Below are 15531 nucleotides of genomic sequence, written 5' to 3' on the forward strand. Positions count from 1 at the left end.
CTTAAAAAAAAAAAAACAAAAAAAAACAAAAAACGAAAACAAAAAAAAACCCCTCAATGCTCAACTGGGAACTTCTTAGAAGAGTTTTGCTTTTAATACCGAATGTTCCCAAAGTGCTTAGTGCTCAGAGCCCTGCTGCCACTTCTCATCTGAAGTAGCAACATCACAAGCCGAGTCCTATTTCTTAGTGAACTGCCTTACAGCCAACACAGACAGCATTGTGAGGTTTCCAGAAGAGTGGGAACGACAGGCGGTTTCCACCTTTCACAGCTAGTAAGTCCCTATCACGCCCTTGCCAAACCCTCACATCTAGTGTTTCTAGTGAGGCCCTGGACAGTGTCTCAATGGCTGCTGTGCAAAAGAACGCTCCCAACCTCCATCACTGCTCAAGCCTCAAGGAGGAAGAACTCCATCTGCAAGTTGGAGCTCCAGGTTCAGGTCCCGCCTCCACTATGAGTCAAGCAACATCAGGGCTCACCAGCTTTTTCTATAAAGGACCAGAGGTTAATATTTTCAGCTTTGTGAACTATACAGTCTCCGCTGCAACTACTCAACTCTGCCTCAGCCATGGACAAAATGGAAATGGACAAGCCTGGCTGTGTTCCAGTAAAACTCCACTTCTGGACACCAAAATCTGAATTTCACGTAATTTTCAGGTGTCACGAAATATTAGGCTTCTTTGGATTTCTTTTTTAACCACTTCAAAAATAAAAGCCATTCTTAGCTTGCAAGCCATATAAAAACAGGTGGTGGGCTGAGCTATTTGACCACCGGTAAGAGTCACTTCCTCTTTCTGGGCCTCAGTCATCTCATTTGTAAAATCATGGGGACAACTGTTTGATTTCCACATGGTCACTCTGCAGGGCTGGGCAGTGCCCTGATTTTTGCTGCTTTATCACATGCTAACTGACAAACCCTCAGGGCGATGATCCTTGACATTCAAGCTGAGGTGCTAAGAACTTTCACTAAGAACTTTTGAAGGTTTTTTTCTCTAATGGAACTAAGGATCTTGCAAGCAACTAGTGCAATTATGCTGACTTAGGAAATGCTGAGACAGGCCTCCAAGGGAAGGACAGCCAGCCACCCACCTGAGTGGGGGCTGCTCTGAGTTTGTGCCTCAACCCTGCAGCTCATTAGCTGGGCAGCTCCTCCCCCTCACTCAGTTTGATTCTTCATCTCTTAAGTGACAAGCTCCCACCAGAAGATCTCTCCAGTTCCCCAGAAACTAAGGCTCCCCCATTCATGGGACAATTCTACTTCTGGAACAACAATAGGGTGGCCACCATAGTTTGGTCGCTGACTCCCACACCCTCGTGGGACAGCCTCTGCCCACCTAGCCTGAGAAGGTCACACTTCTGAAGGGACCTGGTGGGCACTTCTGACTTCACGGCAGGTGAGGGGTCTGGAAGGAAAACTGGGGTGGATATGCCTGAGTGTCTACGACACTAAGAAGGGACCTCCCCAGCCAGGTGCAGTGGCTCACGCCTGTATTCCCAGTACTTTGGGAGGCCAAGGTGGGCAGATCACGAGGTCAGGAGATTGAGACCAGCCTGGCCAATATGGTAAAACTCCGTCTCTACAAAAATTAGCCGGGCGTGGTGGCGGGCACCTGTAGTCCCAGCTACTCGGGAGGCTGAGGCAGAAGAATCGTTTGAACCCAGGAGGCGGAGGTTGCAATGGGCCGAGTTCACGCCATTTCACTCCAGCCTAGGTGACAGAGCGAGACTCCATCTCAAACAAAGAAAAAAAGAAGTGACCTCCCAGATGATGCTAACACACACTACTGGGAGGAGGCCTTTACAAAAAAGCCAAACAAAACCCACTTTTTGCGGTCACTTGGTGGAATGTTTCAGCATCGTTGCCACGCCATCTGACTTTTAAAGCTTGAGTCCCACGGGAACTGCTTGGGTCACAAAGTTGCTTTCCTGGCACTGTCAGGGCCAATCTAACTTGCCCCAGTCAGGATCCTACAGATTCCATCACTTCTCTGCCTCAGAACCCATGCCCTGAAACCCCACTAGAGGAAACAGAGAGCCAAGCACTCTCCACTTTTATTTTACAGAGGGGGTCTTGTTCTGTCGCCCAGACTGGAGTGCAGTGGCACAGTCATACCTCACTGCAGCCTCTAACTCCTGGGCTTAAGTGATCCTCCCACCTCAGCCTCCTAAAATGCTGGGATTATAGGCATGAGCCATCGTTCCCAGCCACAATCTCTATTCTTTTTTTTTTTTTTTTTTTTTGAGACAGAGTTTCACTCACTCTGTCACCCAGGCTGGAGTGCAGTGGCGTGACCTCAGCTCACTGCAACCTCCCAGGTTCAAGCAATTTTCCTGCCTCAGCCTCCCGAGTAGCTGGGATTACAGCTACTCGGGAGCATGTGCACCACCACACCCAGCTAATTTTTGTACTTTTAGTAGAGACAGGGTTTCACCATGTTGGCTAGGCTGATCTCAACCTCCTAACCTCAAGTGATCTGCCCCCCTTGGCCTCCCAAAGTGCTGGGATTACAGGCGTGAGCCAACAGTCTCTGCTTTTGAAACCACTTACATCTACCCCAGAATATGGGCTGATCATCTAGGCTCAAGGTTTTACAGAAAACATGTTCTGCCTCTGAATGGGAGTTGTCTAAAATTACCAGCTCCACTAAGCTCACCTAGGGGACAGTCCATGCCAGGGGCTTTGTATACCAATATACATTCCTTTTTAATACTCCAATTGTTTCTGCTCAAGTGAACATCTTGGCTTAAAAAGGGGGAAAATACACAGCTCCTCTCAACAAAGACTTCATGCCCAACCTATTTGTCATACTACTAATTAATACACTCTAAAGGAGAATAACCCAAGGCTGGGGGGCCCAAGAGAGAGGAAAGAGACACAGAAATACCAACGCACCTCCAGTGAGATGCGTAAGTCAAAACCCATTCATCTTCGAAAGGCCCATGTTTAAAAGGTCACGGAGAGGTTAATGATGAGCCGTGGAATTTCGAGATGTAAATAGCCTACTGCAGAAGCTGGGTCTGCTTTGGCCCAACTGTGGGAGTGTTTGCACAACTTCACCCCATTTCACAGCAACCGGTCTGGCTTTCACCCCTCCCCTCCAGCCCTCCAGCCCTGAGGCTGGACAGACACTGGGCTGAAGGGAACCCAGTGAGGGACACTCCTCTGCAAGGGTAGGAAGGAGGGTGCACTTACCCAGTGGCTTGTACTCGTCGCGAGGAGACAGCCGAGAGTAGGGAGGTGGCGGAGATTCTGGAAGACAGGAGACAGCATGTCACTGCCAGGGTCGGGGAGCTCACACCTCAGGTTCTACATGCTTTTAATTTCTGGTTTCCGCAAATAATAAACTCAGCCTCCAGAAAGCCCTCCCTTTGTCCCACCTCCTCTGCTGCCCAAATCCCCTCAACAGTTAAAGCCACAGACTTGGGGCACAGAGAGATACGGGCTCAATCCCAGCTCTGCCATATTTGGCTTTGTGACCTCAAGCAACTTACTTCACCTCTCTGAGCCTGTTTCTTCAGCTCTAAAATGAGGATAATCATCATCTAGACCTCCCAGGTTTGCTGGGATAATGTATGTAAAATGCTTAGTGCAGCTCTTGGCACTATCGAAAAACACCTCCATAAACAGTAACTGTTACTACTTTAACAAGAGAAACGTGAGTGCAGGGAAAGTCAGAACCAGGGCTGCTGGATAAAATACCAGATGCTCAGTTACATTTGAGTTTTGGATAAACATAGCATCATTTTGTAGTATAAGTGTGCCCCTTTCAATATTGGCGGTGTACTTATACTAAAACATGGTGTGTTGTTTATCTGATACTCTAATTTAACTGGGCATCCTGCATTTTACTTGCTAAATTTGGCAAGCCTAGTCAGAGCTGAGTGTAAGTGCAAAGGCCCAGACGCAGAAACTCGTGTCCAAACAAGCTGCATTAGAGCTAGCATTCCTAGGTGCAGGGGAGGACAGTAGAAAGGGTTAGGACCCAAAGGGCCAAACCCAGCTATCTCAATAGGAAGTCTTAAAGCCAGTCACTTCCACTCTTGGCCTCAGTCTCCCCTTTTGTAAAGGACAGGGGTGGAACGCAAGTTCTCTACAGCTCAGATGCTATTATTCCTTATTGTCTATGATATTTTTCTTTGGGTTTCCTTTCATTTGCCTAAAATACTCCTCCTTAAAAACATATACTTTGCCTTCAGAAGAATTCCTTAGCTTCTTGCTTTATGGGAAGTAACAATTTGCTAAACTAAGTAACAATTTGCATGAATGAAATGACCCTTCATTTTCGGTAAATGAAACTAAACACAATCAAATCGCAAACTAAAACAAACTCTCAGTGGTAATAAAGTGGTAATAACTATTATTAGGCGGGTATCAGTAATGACACAAGGGGTAATAAGTGTTTTTCGCAATTGTAATAAGGCACAATTAGTTATAGGAGCACTTGTTTTGCTCCATACACCCAATGAGGCCTCACCTCTTCCCCACCCTGGCTTTTCCAGCTCAAAGTTACTTCCAACAAAGTCAAAGCTCTGAGGTTTAGAAACAGAGACTTTCTGTGGACAGAAATTAGGGAGAAGGAAAAGTGAATCACAGAGTAGCCACTGAGAGAGACGTGAACATTTGCTCGGTGCCTACCTTGTGTCTCACTCCATGCCAATCACTTTCAATTTTATTATTTTAGACCTCAGGTACAGAGTAGTTAATTATGCTCATCAGGCCCCTATTTTTATTTAATCCTTTCTCAAAATACAAAAAACAAATGAGATGACATTATTATCCCCATTTTACAGATGAGAAAACTGACTTGCGCATGTCTCCTGAGCCAGTCATGGTGGAGCTGGGATTCCAGTCCAGGCCTAACTCTGCTCTGCCACCCAATGAGGTGGAATCAAGAGATGCCCTTTCTTATACCGCTTCATCCCCGCTGGGTCTGGGACATCACCTGCACAGAACATGCTCACTAAATATGGACATAGACAACTGGGATGAGGATTATGGTAAAGTTGAATGCACCTGTGGACAAAGATGTGCAGAAAGAGGATCTAGGGGGCTCTCAGGCCTAGAGGCCAGCCTTGAGGAGGACCGGCCTCTCAGGACAAGGGGCAGCGCAGAGGAAGGGCTGGAGTTCCACAGGAAAAGAGAATTGAGGCCAGTGCTTCCACTGTACTGAGGAGGAGACTGTGGCCTGGTGAGTGGAAGTGACTTCCTCAGGAGCTAGGTAATGAGCCAGAACCAAGGCCAGGTCCCTGACCTCCATGCCCTTTCCACTACCCGCAAGAGCTTATCAGAAAGCCTGCAATTTCTTAGGGTTACTTTTGCAAAAATCTGACTGGCTGAGGCCTAGGCCACACATGGCATGGAGCTCTGGACATCCGCCCCCAAGATTTGTCCCCAAAGGTGAATCTTGACAACTATGGGCAGTAGTGTCTGGAGTCAAGCCTCTGTAACCAATGCCAGCATCTCTTCCAGGGGCTGCTTACCTGGGAATCAAAAGGTGGAAGGCAGGAAAGGCTAATGAAGTCCCACCTGGAAGAGCTACCTGAGCCTTGAGTTGTGACACCCACTACCCACGGCCATAGCTGAGTTGGGAGTTCCAATGTTGTGAGATAGAAAGAAAATCTATGAACCTGAACCAGGAGACATGCCAGGTAGTGGAGCACTGCAAAGTGTTCAGGAGGGACCTCACCAGGCTCCCATTAGCTCTGGCAAAATGGTATGCACACAACTGTTTATTTACTTGAGACAGAGTTTCGCTCTTGTTGCCCAGGCTGGAGTGCAATGGCGTGATCTCGGCTCACCGCAACCTCCACCTCGCAGGTTCAAGCGATTCTCCTGCCTCAGCCTCCCTAGTAGCTGGGATTACAGGCATGCACCACCACGCCCAGCTAATTTTGTATTTTTAGTAGAGATGGGGTTTCTCCACGTTGGTCAGGCTGGTCTTGAACTCCCGACCTCAGGTGATCCGCCCGCCTCGGCCTCCCAAAGTGCTGGGATTATAGGCATGAGCCACCGCACCCAGCCAACTGTTTAACAACTGCATGGACTGAAAGCTAATCACTAGATTCCATTGTAGGCAACTAAAAAAGCATGAAGGCTTTAGACTCTACCCCACAACACAAGGATTTAGAGTGTCAGAGACAGAAGAGGCCTTGGGGTTCACCCAACTCAATTCCTTCTTTTCACTGATATGAAAACTAAGGTCCCACTTGCTGAAGGACCTGCCCAAGGCCACATATGAAAGTAGCTGCAGGTATTATGGGGAAGGCCAGCTGGAGACCAGTATCAGGTAACCCTTTCCAAAAATTGAGATATAATTCACATACCCTAAGATTCATCCTTTTTTAAAATATACCATTCAGTGGGTTTTTTTAGTATATTTACAATGTTGTGCAACCATCAACCACAATCTAAACACAGGACATTTTTTTTCATCGCAAAAAGAAACACCATCCCCACTGGCAGTCACTTCCTAGACCCCAACCCCAAAACCCTGGGCAACCACTAACCTACTTTTTGTCTCTATTCCCACGCCCATTCTGGACATTTCATTTCATACAACATATGGCCTTTTGTGGCTGGCTTCTTCTTTCATGTGGCACAAAGTCATCGAGGTTCATCCATGTTGTAACACATTTCGGTACTCCGTTCTTTTTCATGAGTGAATGATATTCCATTTTTTGGATGTACCATATTTCATTTATCCATTCATCAGCTAATGGACATTTGGGTTGCTTCCTCTCTTTAGATATTATGAATAATGTGCTATGAACACTACTGGGTAACAATCAGCCAGCATTCCCACGTGGCTGCACCCTATGGATCTGGACTGATGGAGCCCCAGGGCATTACCTCAGGTGGGCAAGGTGGGCACTCAGGTGGGACACTTGGTGGGTGAGACCAAAGATCAGAAAAGAAACTGTGAGCTGCCACCAGGCCCTCTGTCCACTCCCCTCTTAGAAGTTGTCTTAGTACTTTTAAAAGTTGTGTTGATTTTAAAATAATAATCCATATGCTCTAAACTTTAACAGGAGAACTTTTAGAGCACTGCAGGCTCCTCTGAAAGAAGTGGACCTGGTAGGGAGGAAAAGAAAAGAGAGGGAGACAGAAAGACATCAGCAACTCCAACCCCCTTGGACATCCAGCCTGAGGCATCAACTTCAGGAATCTCCTCCAACTTCCTGCAGAAGCAAGAGCAGTCAGCCAGGGGCCAGTGCACCAGAAGGTTCAGCTCAGCCCAGGCATGCCTCTGGTTAGCCCCCAGGGGGTACTTAGCCTTTTGGGATCTAGACCTAAATTCTAAAGCCAGAAGAGTTCACAGCCTCTCCCAGTGCCTGGAAAAGTTTCAGTTTGGGACATTACCTTCCACCCCCAATCTTTGCAGCTCAGCATCTTGCTTAGGAAAAGATTCACATGCCTCCCCGGTTGCCAAGTTTCCCCCCCTCCCAAAGAGGGGCTGTGGGTGGGGAGGGGGCCTCCTGAGTGCCCATCCTTCCTGCCCCCAGAAGCCGAAGACTCAACCCTAAGCCCCATGATGGGACACGCAGAAAAGGAGCTCCTGGCACTTTAAGGCTGGCTGAGCCTAATTGCCCAGATTCCCCTGGCAGCCAGATAAACAGCGCAGCCGGCTGGCGCCAGCAAGAGGCAAACTGCACATTATCACCCCTTCCTCACCTCCAGGAGGAGCTAGGAGGAGCAGACAAGCAGGGCTAGGGGCCGCTGAGCCGGGCAGGGCGGGGGCTTGGAAGCCCAACTTGAAATTGATCTCATTTCAAAGGGATAATGCCAGGCCAAATAAAAGGAAAACTTTCTAGCCCATTCTAATTCCTATAGTCCTGGCCTGGGAACCCTGTGTTTTCCTAGGCGGCCTCCTCCAGTCGTTTAGAAGTTCTCTCTCTCGCTCTGTCTCTCTTCCCCGGGCGCAATTTGGATAATAGTAATTTACTGAATATAATTACAGAAAAAAAAAAAAGTGGGGAAGCAAAGAGCAGGAGATTTATTCCGAAGTTAATGGATACTTTCAGGAGAAAGGAGCTCTATAAACACAGGTTAGAGCTGTGATTAAAGTATTTCTCCACATTTCCGTCCACATAGGCACCCACCGAGCTCAGCGAACTGGCTTTTCCTGGGACAGAAAGACACCCAAGGGGGAGGCAGAGCGGGGCCTGACTCCCACGGGCTGGGAGGCCAGGAGGCCCCCAGCTTATGCCCAGCAGAGGTGGGTCCCCTCCTCAGGACCCCTGTTGCCGAGACAAGCCTGGGGCAGAGTGGGGGAGGGGACGGAGGCCTGTGTGGCCTGGAATCTGCATGTCAGCCCGCAGGGATTCCCTCCAATCCCTTACTTTAGATACGGGAAAAGAAGCCCAAAGGCGAAACTAGCCCCAAGCCACAACTCAAGTTGATGGAGAATGGGCTCCGAACAGCAGGGTTCCACACTGCCCAGGAAGGGGTCTCCTGTCACGGGGGCTCCCTGCGGTGGTCCATGAAGGTGCAGAGGTGACGGCTGCCAGGTGGGAGTCCCTCAGTGCTGGTGTTCCAGTGTACTTTGCTCGCTAGCTGTGTGCCTGCGCTGTGTGTGCGAGCGCGTCTGTCTGCTCGGTGCCCGGGCTCTCTCCCCAGAGCCCTGGAAGGCGCAGGCTCCTTATCAGGACGCGCACGGCTGAGCCCCAGCTATGCGCCCGCCCAGTTATGGGAGCCAGGCTGGCGGCCAGGCGGTAGAGGTGGGGTGAGCAGCCCAGGGCTCCCCCAGCTCTCAGGCCAGGGGCAAGAGGGTCAACCTGGCACATACTGGAAACTCTTCCCTGACCATCGGTCCTCCCAGCGGTCCCCAGGGTGGCTGAATGGGGGCCCCACCTGCTAGCAGCTAGCAAAGGAACAGGGGAGGAGACTTGGGGTGCTGCAGCCCTGGCAACAGCGCCTCCTTCTGGGAGAAGGAGGGGAATCAAGTCCCAAGGCTTAGTCCAGATTTAGATGGGGAGAATGTTCCTAGAGCCACCCCCACTGACCAGCACGGTGGCTGAGGAGAGGTAACTCATCCAAAGTCAAGCGGCAGGTTACGAGCTGGGCAGAGCCTAGGACTAGGTCCATGGTCAAGAACCGTTCCACTGCAGCTTGCCAGGTATCTCTTGACCTGTACCTCTCCAAAACCACTAAATGTAAACCAACACCCAAGCCAGCTCCTAGTCCCAGGAGTAGTAGCAGGAGCGGTCCTGTCCATTGTCTCCAGCTTTTTCACTCCTCCCCGCCCTGCCCACCCACCTGAGCATGGCTGGCACCTTAACTCTGAGCTGGCTGGCTCCCTCTCCTCTGACCCATCCTCCAAGGTCCTGCTCCAGGCTGGAGCTGTGGAGCTCCTTCAGGCCATCCTATTACATACACCCCACAGCCTTCTGGTAGTTCAGACCCAGTGACCTGGCCCTGCACACTTCCCTTCTTCCCCCATTTCTCCTCCATAAATCCCTCGTGGGATTATATTTCTTGAGGGCACAGATCCTACTCATATTTCCACTCTGCTAGCCACAGCACCCTGCACAGTGCCTGGCCCAGAATAGTTGCTCAACAAACATTTGCTGGCACACTGAAGTGGCAAGAGAGAATATACCTGCCAGGGGCTTCTACAAGAGTGGAATGGGCCCACTTAAAAAAAAAAAAATGACCAGGAACAAGACAACCATAAATAGGGGTCTCCTTCCCCAGAGGCAGGGAGGAGACAGAGTTCGCAGAGGGGAGAAAGTCACTTCCAGGGAAAGCTGTCAGCAAGAGGAAAAGAGTGCATAGAAAGCCTGGCATGGGCCACAGATCAGGGACTGCTCATAGATCCTAAATTAGGACTGGAGTTACCATGAGGGGAGTAAGGTGCCTGATCAACCATGCCCCTCCCCACTCACCCCCATCAATGCCCTCTATGCAGGAATCATCACTGAGGGAAAACTTCCTTTCCTCTCCAGACACTACTCCACACACAGACAAGACACCTAGGACAAATGCACCATCCTAGGCCCATCTTCCTCTTCCACACAGAGTCAGGAGACCTAAGATCTGACCCTCTCTGTGCTCCCAGCCTGGGTGCTGACTCTCCCCAGGGAAGCCAGAATGGAGGGATTCATAGCCCTCCCAGGCTCAAGAGCCTGTGGCTCCCTGCCAGTCCCACCCCTGCAAAACCCCAGTGTCACCTGATGGATTCCCATACATCCCTCAGAGGCTAGCTACAGGCTAAAATGTGTGTTCCCCACAAGGCAGAGGTCAGAGCAAGGCAAGTAAGTGCAAGCTCCTGGCCTGCTGGAGCCTCCTGACCTGCTGGAGCCTCCGCCTGTCTGCACCTGAGCACCAGGGCCTAGCCGGGTAAGCAAGGCTAAGGGTGGGGTGTGTGCAGGAAATCCCAAGAGGAGAACAAAGAAGGGGGGCAGTTCTCAGAGGTAATCGAGTATCTGGCTTCTTCAACTACTCACAGATGCCACCAAGACCCTAAACTCTATACAAAAGCTGAAAACAAAAGTTAAGAAGGACTATGGAAAACCCTGGCACTTGACACCCAAGGGGATGTGGGGAATGATTATACGTGGGGAATAAAGACGGTGCTCTTTACTCCAGAGAGGGACTACCCTGCAAAGCTTTGTCGAAAGTATACAAAGGCACAAATTGGGCATTTGACGAAGACTTTTGATTCTAGCTATGATTTGTGTACACCCAATTTCACAACTTAAAGCTGCTTGGACATAGAAAAGCACAGTATGGGTAAGGGCACGTGCATACAAATGCTAGAAGCCTGGGTACAGACTGGGGTAGATTCCGGAATTGAGGTAGGAGGAAATAGTACCTACTTCTTTGGTCTCTCCTTGGCCTGCCCTCCCCTTTCACTGCCTATGAAGTTGGAGCCTACATCATGTCCCTGAAACTGCACAGAGAAAACTACGACGTGTACCCTTTTAAGTTTACCGGAGACTTGAGATAAAGTTGCCACTTGAGGTGTGTGCTGGGATACCCACTCCCCTCGGCTGGGCTAAGGCGCCTCTCCTGGTGGCTACCACGCTCCAAGGGCACCCGGGGGAGCACCCGCAGCTGCGCCGACCCGCAGTGTCACAGAGAGAAGGGCAAGGAAGGGGACGAGGACCGGGAGCCGGGGCCCCGCCGGCCGGCGCAGCGCGCTCACCTGGCCCGCAGAGCCGGCTGAAGTGGTAGGGGTTGCAGCACACGGTGGGGCCGTCGGCGGCGGCGGCGAAGCTGTGGCAGCCGCACAGTGGCTTCAGCTCCACTGCGTGCTGCAGGTCGGGCCAGCGGAAGAGGCGGCCGAGCAGCAGCTGCGGCGGCGCGGGCTGGCCGCCCAGGCGGAGGTCGGCTCGCGGCACCAGCACGCAGCCGCCCGGCACGCCGCCGCGGGACTCCACCGCCTCCAGCAGCGTGTCCAGCGAGCGCTCCTTGAGCCGCTTCAGCAGCGAGTACGTGACCGTTTTGAGTTCCTGCTCCAACAGCAGCAGCCGCGAGCGCGCTTCGCGACTCCGCCCGCCGCCCGCCGGCTCCAGGGCCGCCCCGGCCAGGGGGTCGCTGGCGTCCCGGGGCGCGCCGGCGGCGTCCCGCTCCGAAAAGAGACAGCAGGTCACCGTCTCGCAGTCACTCTCGGGCAGCCAGCCCGGGCCTCCCGACTCCGCCACGTCCAGCAGGGAGCCCCCAGCGCCGGCCCCCGGCTCCGACATGGGCCTCGGGGGGCCCCCTGCGCGCCGGCGCCTCCCCGCGCCCTGGGCGCCTCGCTGTCCCACTGCGTCCCGGGGCCGCCGCGGGGCTACCGGGCGGACTTCGGAGCGGCCGCAGCCTCCGCCCTCTCTTGCCCGCGGGGCCGGCTCAGCTCGGCTGCCCAAGCTCCCATCCTCGTCGCCGCCACCACCGCCGCCGCTGCCGCCTTCCTCCCGGTCGGGGACCACACGACTTCGCCAAAGTCGCCGCACCAGCCCCGAGCGTTTGGACCTGAACATACGATATCCTTTGGCGCCAGGGGTGGGGGGGAGGCGGTCTCCGGTTACCGGGGGTCCGTTCCCTCAGCGAGGCGCCGGCTGCGCGGGTCGCAGCCCCACATGAAGCTCCGCCGCGGAGCGCCGTGCAGACCGTGCACAGCCTGTCGTCGAAGGGGCGCCGCAGGGCGACAACATGAGGGAGCTCGCCGAGGCGGGACGGCCGGGAACACGCGCACGCCGAGCCGCAGTCCGCGCGCGGCCAGCGGCTACATGGACCGCAGCGTCGGGGCTGCTCAACAACTCCAGTCCCCGCGCTTTAAGGGGGCTGCAGGCGGCGCACCGCCAGAAAGACCCCACATGGGCCGGCGAGCCTTCAAAAGTTGCGCGGCTGGTCCATGAGCACAAAGCGCTCGCGCAAACCCCCAAATGTGTTTGGAAAGCCCTCCCTTTCCCCTGCCTTATTTTAAACCAAAGCGCTTAACTACATGGGCTTTTCCTGCAGGATCCGAAAGGCAGGCTTGTTGATAACCCCAGCTCCCTTCTTACTCCCTGCAAAAAGAAAAAAAAAAAAAAAAAGGAAAGAAAGAAAAGGAAATCCCAAACAAAACCTAAATCCCTGGATTTGCATGCACGAAAGGCCAACGCCGTCTCAGGTCCCAGGCGCTAGATGCACTTGGAGCGAGTTTCTCCTGGACGCGGGTGTCAACACATGAGTGGAAGCTGTAAAAATCCCAAAGAGCTGCTGGGAATCCTTAATTAAAAATGCAGTCCACCGAGGCAGAGGTCGCAGCCCGCCCCACGCTGCCCTCGGACGCTTCGTGCGCCGACGCTGCCGAGGTCGCCCCCCCTCCCCCCTCCACAAAAGTGCCTCCCGGTGGCCCCGGGGTCCCAGCGAGGTCTGGCGAGGCAGCGCCCAGCGGCTCTTTCTCTCGGCTCGGCTCCCTCGATCGCTCCCCTGCTCCGCTCGCTCTCTCTTTTTTGTTCTCCTCAAACGCACACTGAGGGCCCCCGGAGGAGCGCCGCGGAGTCATTGGCTGACTCCCATCATATGCCAGTCTAGACACTTTGGCGGCTCCGCGGCGCTGATTGTTGCGCAAACAAGGTTTCAAGTTTCTTAACTCTTAAAGGAGAACACGTCCCATTGCAGGGCCGGAGGCTCCAAGGGGCCGGCTCCCGGGGCGGGCCGAGCTCTGGCCCCCGCCCCACACCGCCCCGGCACCCCCGCCCAGGGCCTGACAGCTCCCGCGGCCCGCTTTCTGCCTCGCGTTGTGCCCAGGGCACGGATGCGAGCGAGCACACACGCGCCCGCGGACACACACACACATACACACAGGGTTACATGAGCCACGGGCAGGCGCGCGAGGCTCGGCGGACCCACTGAGACTCGGACGCAAGCGGGGCGCTTTGCCTCTCCCTGGCTTGTGCACAAACTTATAAACACACTTTGCACTTTACAGTTGTTCCAAACCCCCATCCCAGGGCAGGCTAATAAAAATGGGTGTGCGTGTGTGCCTTCCTGGGTTGAGCCTGAGGAGCAGGGGGCGGCGGATATGTTGGGGTAGCGGATCTTCCGTGACTGCACGAGGGGCTCTACGCTCCTTGCACAAAGTTGGGGGTCGCTCTGCCGGGCCAAACAGGGAACTTAGGGCGCTTTGCGCACGGTGGCTCCAGGCTCGCCCCGAGTGGAGAGATGGAGAGGGTGGTGTAGAGGCGGGGAGTGTCTACTCGCTGGCTCCTCTCGGTCGCCACGGCCCTCCCTCGGAGCGAGGCGGGCCGCCGGCCGGCCGGGCCGCCTCCAGGCTGGGTGCTTCCTCTCCCCTCTCCAGTTTACTCTCCGCACCTCGGAGAGGGCTGTAGGTGAGGGATCACGCTTTCCCTAGCGAGGTTTCCATGCGAAAATTAGGGTGAGTTGGGAGCGGGATCCGGGGCGCGGCGGCAGCAGCCTGACGCCTGGCGCGGGAAGGGTTAAGGCCGCTCCTGCCCCTGGAGCCGGCGCGGCGGGGTACCTCCTCGGGCGCGCTAGCTCGTCCGAGGGTGGCAAAAGTTCAAGCTTGTAAAGTCGGGATTGGTCCCGCGCGGAGGGGAAAAAAGGCCTGGGCCCCCCTCCCCCCCCGGGCGCGGCGCCGATTGGCCAGGCCGCGGGGCCGGCACCGCCCTCTCCCCCCGCTCTCGGCGGCCCCACCCCCGGCGCGGCGCCCCGCCCCTTTCCGGGCAGGAGCCTGGCCCCGCGCTGAATGAAAGAAATTCCGCTACTCTCATTGGCCCGGGGCTGGGCGCCATTCTCCCGCGGTGGCCGCGGGGCGCCGGCGAGCGGGTCTCCCTGGAGGGTGGCCACGCGTGGGGCTGGTCTGTGGCGTGCGCGGCGGTGCGAATCCCCGGCCGTGCCCAGAGGCTGTGTGCGCTGGGGGAAGGGTGGCATTTGCAAGGAGGATTCAGAACCATTTGCTGAGCTTTACCTGGAGCCAGGTACTGTTCGCGCTGCGCTCTCTGGGAGTGGCGGTTGCTCCCCGAACGAAAGATGGGACTGAGACACTTCCTCACACCCATCTCCTACTTTGGCCAAATTAAAGTAGCGGTCCTAGCCTCATTTTCTTGTTTGAAACCGCGGATAAGGATGCTTGCCCTTCGTGCTTCACAGAACCACGAAGCTCCCTGGAGATTGTGCACGTTAAATGCACAAATCTCAAGCGAACAGCAGGATGAATTTTCACAAGTGAACAAACACACAAGACGTCACCAGCACCCAAAAAGCAATGCACCCCAGAAGCCCGTCTTGTGGCCCCTTTCAGTCACTTTTCGCCCCTGGGGAAATTAATACATCTTCAAATACAAAGAGAAACTCAATGTATTTTCTTTTATCCCCGTGTCTGCTCTTTGTGGATTATCTTTGACTGTGGATTACAATAATAATAGTTCATGCGTATTGAGTCGTTACTATGGGCAAGGCAATGTTCCAGGACTTAGTTAATTCTCACACCACTTAACATAGGTACTATTATTATTAATATATAAGAACTTAGCATAGTTACTATTATCTCCACTTACAGATGAGGAAAACTGAGGCACAGGAACTTACTTGTGTAACATGCCACTAAAACGAGGATGGCATTGACAATGCTAACATGCTGAAACCAGAGAGGCGTGAACCAGCACGCCTGCTCATCCTCTGGCTGGAAGTGGTGTGTAGGTCTGTGTTGCCAGACTGTACTCTTCAGGCAGGGATTTCCAAAATGTGGTTCAAAGGCCCACCCGCTGAATCAAAAGTGTCAGGGGTTGAGGCCCCAGAACAACACTTTGGGGATAGGTATGGTTGTTACCACTATTTTGTTTTTATTTTTTATTTAATGTATTTGTTTTTTTGAGACAGAGCCTTGCTCTGTCCCCAGACTAGAGTGCAGTGGTGTGATCTCAGCTCACTGCAGCCTCTGCTTCCCGGGCTCAAGTGATTCTCGTGCCTCAGCCTCCCAAGTAGTTGGAACTACAAGCATGCACCACCATGCCCCGCTAATTTTTGTATTTTTAGTAGAGATGTGGTTTCACCATGTTGGCCAGGCTGGTCTCGAACTCCTGACCTGCCTGAAGTGATCCG

At 53.5% G+C, this 15531-nt stretch overlaps 1 protein-coding gene across 1 annotated transcript in view; it reads right to left on the bottom strand.

Annotated features, from left to right (window-relative positions):
* LOC105488204 (SMAD family member 6) overlaps positions 1–14547 on the bottom strand; it is a 90218-nt gene extending 75671 nt beyond the window's left edge. Inside the window, exons 1-2 of the mRNA XM_011752069.3 lie at positions 11147–14547; positions 3193–3249 (exon numbers count right to left, since the gene is read on the bottom strand). Coding sequence (XP_011750371.2) covers positions 3193–3249; positions 11147–11963 — 874 coding nt within the window. The 5' untranslated portion in view covers positions 11964–14547. The remainder of the gene's footprint in view (positions 1–3192; positions 3250–11146) is intronic.
* Between the last annotated feature and the right edge of the window lie 984 nt (positions 14548–15531).

This window comes from Macaca nemestrina, chromosome 7, assembly GCF_043159975.1.
Source record: "Macaca nemestrina isolate mMacNem1 chromosome 7, mMacNem.hap1, whole genome shotgun sequence".
Lineage (NCBI taxonomy): Eukaryota > Metazoa > Chordata > Mammalia > Primates > Cercopithecidae > Macaca > Macaca nemestrina.